The 7340-nt window shown below is 62.2% G+C and overlaps 2 protein-coding genes across 2 annotated transcripts in view; one reads left to right on the forward strand and one right to left on the reverse strand.

The window, feature by feature from the left end:
• GMPPA (GDP-mannose pyrophosphorylase A) overlaps positions 1–704 on the forward strand; it is a gene marked incomplete at its 5' end in the record, with an annotated part of 3304 nt that extends 2600 nt beyond the window's left edge. The window contains 2 exons of the mRNA XM_025191524.1: positions 171–410; positions 508–704. Coding sequence (XP_025047309.1) covers positions 171–410; positions 508–608 — 341 coding nt within the window. The remainder of the gene's footprint in view (positions 1–170; positions 411–507) is intronic.
• A 5996-nt stretch (positions 705–6700) lies between these two features.
• Positions 6701–7340, reverse strand: part of LOC102372256 (rac GTPase-activating protein 1-like) — a 4674-nt gene continuing 4034 nt past the window's right edge. The window contains 2 exon segments of the mRNA XM_025191525.1: positions 6701–7006; positions 7179–7282. Of these exon segments, the coding sequence (XP_025047310.1) occupies positions 6955–7006; positions 7179–7282 (156 nt within the window). The 3' untranslated portion in view covers positions 6701–6954.

Below are 7340 nucleotides of genomic sequence, written 5' to 3' on the forward strand. Positions count from 1 at the left end.
GGTGCGGGGCCGCTGGTGAGGGTGGGGACGAGAGCAGGGGGGCAGGGAGGTCTAGGACCCCTGGGGCAGTGCAGTGCAGCACAGCCAGGGCCCCTGGGTACCCCACGCTTGGCTTGAGCTGGGCTCTGTTCCTGCCAGCCCTGCTGGTGCGCCTCACTTCTGACCCACAGCCCCCTGCCCCCGTCCTGGTGCGGTCCGTTGGAGCAGTGGGTTCCCTCATCCCATGCTGTGCTCTCCCCAGGATCACACGTGCGTGCTCAACAGCATTGTGGGCTGGGACAGCACCATCGGGCGCTGGGCCCGGGTCGAGGGGACACCCAGTGACCCCAACCCCAACGACCCCTATGCCAAGATCGACAGCGAGACCCTCTTCCGGGACGGCCGCCTCACACCCTCCATCACTATCCTGGGTAGGTGCTGCCTTGCCCTGGGCCGCCTGGGCCGCGTGCACCATGAGTGGGGGCGTGGGGGCGGCTGCTGACCGCACATCCGGTCATCTCCATACAGGCTGCAATGTCACCATCCCCGCCGAGGTCGTGATCCTCAACTCCATCGTCCTGCCCCACAAGGAGCTGAGCCGCAGCTACAAGAACCAGATCATCCTGTGAGGGGCGGCTGCAGCCAGAGGACCTGGCCTGGGCCCTGCCACCCTGCCCTGGCACCTGCTGCAGTTGAGACAGGCATTAAAGCTGCATCCGCGCCTGCCCCATGTCTGCTGCTTCCCTCGGGGCCGGGCTGCACGCTGCGGCCAGCGAGCTCCTGCCGCAGACCGGGGCAGCTGGTGCCCAGATGTTGGTCTCCGTCAGGGTCCTGCCTCCTGGCCCTGGTGCCCTCGGAGCCGGGCTGTGGCTGCAGCTGCTGGATTTCTGCTGCCTGCGTCTCCCCATGCCCAGGCCAGCGCAGTCACAGCACCACCTCACAGCTGGGTTGAGCTGGTGCCAAAGACCCCAGCACAGCTCAGGGGGGCTCCATGCCAGGCCCAGGCCTGATCAGAGCTCAGGCCAGGTGACTGGGGCTGGCAGCTGGCTTTGCTCTCTCCGTGCCTGGAAGTCCTGTTCTCCCCCTGGCAGCGCTGGGAGCTCAGCCCTGCCGCGTGCCGTTAGCTAATGATTTGCAGCCCAGCGTAGCGTACCCCAAGTGACGCTGTGCCCCAGAGCACAGGCACCAGCTGGGGTTTCCAACTTTATATATGAGGTATTGGGGACTCGGGTCACAAAAAAGAACAGGCACAGGTCAGCGTGCAGCGTCACATCGGTGTCATGACATGTGAGGCTGGTAGCAGTCGGTTAGGTAACACCTTAAACATGTATTTAGCAGCTCTGGTGCATCCCTGCAAACCGGCCTCAGCCCCGCCGCTGCCCTGCACGGGTCTCCAAGGCAGGAGCCGCAGTTGTGGTCTGAATCCAGCTGCGCGTCTCCCCCTCTCCTCTTCCAGCAGCTCCTGCTTTTCCCCCACCTTTGTCTCCATCTCCCCAAAGCCTATTTCTGGATTAGCCTATTTCTGCCTCGCCACGTCTCCCTCTCGCGGATGCTTGTGGGACTCGCAGGGATTACATACTCGCAGCCGCCTCACGTACAATTCACAGAACATGATGTTACCCCCTTTTTAGCACCCCCACATCCACTGACATGACGCTGTGTAGTTGCTAAGTCACTCCAGGGCTCTTCAGTCTCTTCTGGATCTACCTGGGGATTCAGGACCACGGGTATGGGCTCGGGCAGGCTTTGAGTACCCTGTCTCCCCTTGGCGCTTGTTGACCGTCGCTACAGCCAGGTCTGTCAGGCCCGCTGGGGACGGGGGTTCCTGTTAGTCCTGGTAGGCTGTGTCCAGCCTGGGTCTCCCCTTGGCACTGGTTCCTCCCCGCTCCTTCCCACCAGACAACTGGCCCGCGAGCACCATTTGGCAGCACTTCGGGCCTATCTGAGGTTATGTTGATGGCCGGGTCACGCAGCCCCTGGCAGTGCCTTGGTCGTTGGGACAGCTGTGCAGCCCCATCGTGGGGCCAGGTCCCTGCCCCGCGAGTGCCGTAGGGCTTTATCCAGGCGCAATGTACAACCAGGCTCTGGGCTGGGCCGGCCTGCCAGTTCATGCCACTTGTTGGACAGTTTCTTCACAGCTGTTAGAGGAAGCCCCCGTCCTCGTTGCTGCGCCAGCTCTTGGGTCTGATGGTTGTGTCGCTCCTAGGGGGTGCCGTCGGGCTCTCCCCTGCGGCCGCCTCGCGCACTCCCATTCGACCCGCTGCGGGGAATGGGGAAACGTCCCACCGAGGGACAGTGATCTGTGAGGTTCACACCGGCCTCAAGTTGTTTGAGGAAGTCGGTGCACCAGGTAGCATCCATCGCTGCCGGGCAGCAGCAAGTTGTGGGAGCTGATGGCTGTACCCCGCCCCCAGGGTTTGGGGTACCTCCCCACTGCCTGCTTTGAGCACTAGTTGATGGGTGAAGTTTTCTAGCCCTTGGTCCCACGCCAGCCACGTACAAGGGATACTGAGCACCTAGAGCCAGGACATGTTTCTCCAGGAGGGGAGAAAGGGACCTCTCCTAGCTTTCCTTCCAGGTGCCTCAGTCCTGCACAACCAACAGTGACCACCCTGTCCTGTGGGCCTCGGGGTGGAGCAGCAGTGGCTGGGCCCTTCTCCGATGCCTGCCTCGGTTTCCCTGCGTGGGACACCATCTCTCTAGGCAGTCCTTCCAGAAATGGTCGTGGTCACCAGAGGGCCGGCAGCCTCCTGACGCAGCCCTGGCCGCTGTGGTCCAGGTGGGCCCCGGCTGCCACATCTGCTTGGGCCCTGGCTTTCCAAAGTCTGGTGGGTTTTGTCTGTTCCACCCTGAAGTTTCTGCATCGCCGCCGGCAGGGCTGGCTGCGTGGTGCTGGCTCATCTCTGGCAGGCGCGTGGGTCCTGGTCTTGGGGCGCCCATCTGCTCTGCCAGCTCCAAGTCAGTGGCCAGGTGCATGCTGCCTCCAGGCTCAGGGGGTTTCCCAGCCAAAGCTGAGGTTTCATCTCCCTGCTGCAGGCGCATTGCACTAAACAGTCCCGGGCAAGCATGTCATGCGTGTGAGAGCCAAGTGGCGGGGAGGTCTGTCCAGCCAGGTGTTGCAGCGCCAGGCCAAAGTCTCATGCCGACTCTGGGGGTCCTCCCTTGCGAGCTGAAAGCCAGGCCAGCCCAGCTGGGGTCCGCAGCTGGGTCAAAAGTTTTCCCTAGGGCCTGTATCGGGCCTCCGTAATTTTGCTTGGTGTTGGTGCCAAGGCCGTGGTAGACCAGCCTGACCTCCCCGTGAGCAGCAGGCCCAGGAAGTCCAGCTTGACCGTCTCCTCCTGTGCATTTACCTTCACTGCCAGCTTGAACTGCGCGTGCCACGTCTCCCACGCCTGTGGCCCCCACCCTAGGGTGAAGGGTGGCTGCGGGCGCTCGCTGCAGGGGGAATCGTCCCTGCACGCTGCAACGGTTTGCATTACGCCGGCGACCTTTGTCACTCCTTTGTCCTGTTTCCGCCGGTTCATCCAGATCAGCCTGGGCCGCAGGTCTTGCTGGTTGCCCCTTCTCCGACGCACTGGTGCTCATGGGGGCTGTGGGCAGACCAGGCTTCTTGGGTAGACGTGTTATCTTTTATGAGACCAACTAAATACAGGCAGTCCTCGACTTACAACGGTTCGCACTTACAAGGTTTATAAACGGACACCCTGTTTCAACTTTATGACATCGGTTTCAGCTTTACAACGCTTGATCCGATGCCACGCCACGCCACGCCACGAACAAGGTCACTGCACCGCTCATCTCCCTGCAGGACGTCTGTCCACACTTCCTCGGACACTTCCTTGAAAAAGCCGACGAGACTCCAGGAAAACCTGCAGCCAGGACTCCCTCCTGAGCAGACTCCAGCCCAGAGCCCATCAAAAAGTCCCACCAAGAGCTCGTCAAAAAGCCCAGCAAAGTCACCTCAAAGAAGTCCTTCCAAATCAATATGATTGCTATTTACAATATAAATACATTCATGTAGCTATATTACTCTTCTATAATTGATCAACTACGAAATTCTGGGGTATTTTTGGTGAAAATAGGATATCGGGCCTCGGTTCAGGAACCAATCCCGCATTTATAACATTGTTTCTTATGAGAACATCGGTTCTGAGTTACAACGTTTCAATTTGTGGTTTTCAGGAACTTATCCTGTGGTTGGTCGGAGGTCGGAGGCCTGCCTGTAGTTGGAAAATGGTTCTCTGCAACTTTGGGGGCACAAGCCCCGCCTCTTCAGGCATAGGGAAAGTCTGCTGGTGCCCCCGTTCCCAGGTGGGATAGATGCCAATATGCAAAATGCAGGTCTGTGAAAATGCAGATTGGTGGCAGGGCAGATCCAAGGCGATGGGGGGGAATGCTGCCCTCAGGGGAAGATGTAACTGGTAAAATGCAGCGGTTACCTGGGGCTACCAGGTGGTTATAATGTGCCATAAACTGAACATCTGTATTTAGTCCATGGTTTTGTGTCCAGTAGATTTGCAGCTCACAGTGCACAACACCAGCAAGTGCACTGGTGAGGCCCGGGGCTGGGGGAGCTGCTGCGGCCCCTCCTGGCGCGGGGCTGGGAGGGAGCCCAGGGCACCTGCTGGGCCTCGGGGTGCCAGGGCTCCCACAGCCGGTGCACAGTTTTGCGGGCCCGCAGCCCTGGCCTGTGACTCACGCTAGCCCCGGGGGCAGGCTGCCCTGAGCCCCCCACCTGTGACCCTGGCCAGAGCACATGGAGCCACGGGTGTTGCTTCCCCCGGCTCAGCCTCTGCCCCAGTTGCTGGTAGCCTCCAACCCCTCCATGACCCCAGGGGCCTCTGGCCTCCACCCTCGGTCCTGTGCTGGTGCACGTGGCTGACCCACGGGGTCAGATTTCAAGGAGGTCCAGCTCAGCTTGACCCTGGCTCCAGCCCCGGCCCCTCGGTGCAGCTCAGGGCCCAGAAGCAGCGAGGCTTTTCCCTTCATGCTTGAGCTGCCGCTTTGTTGTGCTTGTGCTGGAGGGTGCTCAGCACGTCGGCCAGGATTAGTGCTTGCGGTCTCCCCATGCCACTGGCGCGCTAGCCCTAGATGCAGTGCTGGGGGGCGGGGTGGGGGAGGCAACGGGGCAGGTTTGGGCTTGGCCAAGGCTTTCGGTGCTTGAGGGTGATGGCACATGCGCGTGGGCTAGGTCATACGTTCAGGTTAAAAAGCACAGCAAACTGGGCAAAAATAGTCAAAGTAGTCTAAACATTCATAGAATTATAGTCCGAGTGCGGGGAGCTGTGGGGTCGCATCCAGCCCGAGGCAGGATCCGCTCCCTCCAGACCTGCCCACACAAACCCCGTGTGCGACCACAGAGCTGCACACCATTGCCTCTGGCACAGCCCTGGGCATCCCCCTGCCCCTGGGATACAGGGGGCCATGGCAGCCAATGTCCTACTGCTGCCCGGGGTTCGTGGGCGCTGCAGAGAGCCCAGGCCCAGGCCGTGCCCCCACTGCCACCCAGGGGGGTTTCCCCTCCCTCTGTCCAGACTGAGCAGGGGGCAAATCCCTGCCTGCCCCCCACAAGACAGCATGAGTTGGGGGCAAGAGCCTGTAGCCAGGACCCTGCGGGGCACAGCTGCAGCCAAGCTGGGACTCAGGTCCACAGCGTGGGAACGTGGCGGAGCTGGAGGCAGCGTCCCAGGAGCTGCAGATGAACCAGGCCGTGGGAGCGCCCTGCGCGGCCTGTGTTGAGGATGGACTCATAGCCAAGAGGTTTCTGGCAAGGCAGCAAGGCCAGGGAGCAAAGACCTGGGTGTGGTTGAAGGACTGCCCAAACGCAGCCATCTCCCAAACCCACCATGCAGCCGGCTCCACAGGCCCACCCCTGAGCGAAGGTTTCTAGCTAAAGCCAAATGCCATCAGCGGGGCTGGAGGTAGATGAGAGATGGCACCAGGCAAGGCTGATGGACAGCGGCATGGCGGAGGAAGGGAGGGATGGGTTGAGCAGCAGAGCATCACAGCCACTGCCAAGGAGAGGGGCGCTCACGCCTGCGAGTGGGGGGAGATCAGCAGAAATCTGAGCTCTCCCTGGTGCCTGGATAGAAGTGCCCCTGCCCCTGCCCGCCAGTACCTAGGGCTTAACTTCAGGTCAAGCTGGAATCAAAGGGGCTGCGACTGCACCCACACATCCACCCCTAGCCCTCACTCTGCTGCAGACGCCCCGCTGGGGGCTGAGCCACCTTTGACCCACCCTCCTGCCCCCAGAGCTTGGCCCCGTTTCATCTCCAACCCCGGGACAGGGGACCCACTGCCTGCAGCCAAGAGCAGCTCGTTCCCCCCTTCGGGTTGCCAGCCAGGAGAGGCAGACAGCTGTGAGCCAGGGAGAGGGGAGGGACAGATGTACCCTGGAGCACACGGGCATGCACTCAGCACCAGAGCGCACGCCGTGGCTGGCATGAGAACCAGACAGGGGCTGGGCTCTTCCCAGAACAGCTGCCCCACTTGCCGTGGCTTCAGCCACATGCTCCAGACATGCAGAAAGCTGCCAGGACCCGCAGCACAGCCTGGGCGAGGAGCTGACCAGAGGGCTCGGGCTCACAGGGCCCCGCGACAGCACAGGGCCGGGCCGTTCTGCTACAAGCCTTTAATAGAAACCAGCCCAAAAGGTACAAGTGCCCAGTGCCCCCAGCCCGGCACCCCCTACCACCCCATGGGGGCTCTGGGCTGGCGCATCCTGTCCTGCCCTGTCCCCCAAAACAAAAGCTGTTCCTCAGTGCAGAGAGAGGCCCAGGTCGGTGGGTTCACTCCGGGGGGCAAGAGAAAAATCCAGCCTCATGCCCCCAGCGCTGGGCCTGGGGGCTGCCAGGGACGGGCACAAGCCCTGGCCAGGGGTGCGGCACTGGGCCAGAGCCCCTCTGCAGTGGGGGCAGCAGGAGGGGCCTGGTCCCCAGTGCTGCCCCCCCCAGCAGGAGGGAACATGTCTGTCCCCTAGGGTGGGGAGGGGAAGAAGCGGCCGGTCTTCTTGGGGTGTGATGCCCGCCTGGGGGGACAGAGGATGGAGAGTTGGTGGTGCTGAGCTAGGCTCGGACCCCCCTACCCGCCATGTGCACCCCTGCTACGGCTCCCCCCCCAGCCCCAGCAGTGCCAGCCCCAAGCAATATCCCCCATCTCCCCATAGTTGTCACAGCTCAGCAGCCCCCAGCCCCACTCACGGGAGCTTGGTGCAGGGGCGCAGGGCGCTGGGCAGGCAGCCGGCGCTGGCTGGACTCATCGGGGCAGAGCTGGTCTCGGACGAGGGCAGGGGGCAGGAGAGCCGCTCTGTGTGGAGGGGAAGTGGTAGCAGTGGGGGGGGGGGGGGGGGGGGCCCCCGCCCC

Source organism: Alligator sinensis, unplaced genomic scaffold, assembly GCF_000455745.1.
Source record: "Alligator sinensis unplaced genomic scaffold, ASM45574v1 scaffold673_1, whole genome shotgun sequence".
Lineage (NCBI taxonomy): Eukaryota > Metazoa > Chordata > Crocodylia > Alligatoridae > Alligator > Alligator sinensis.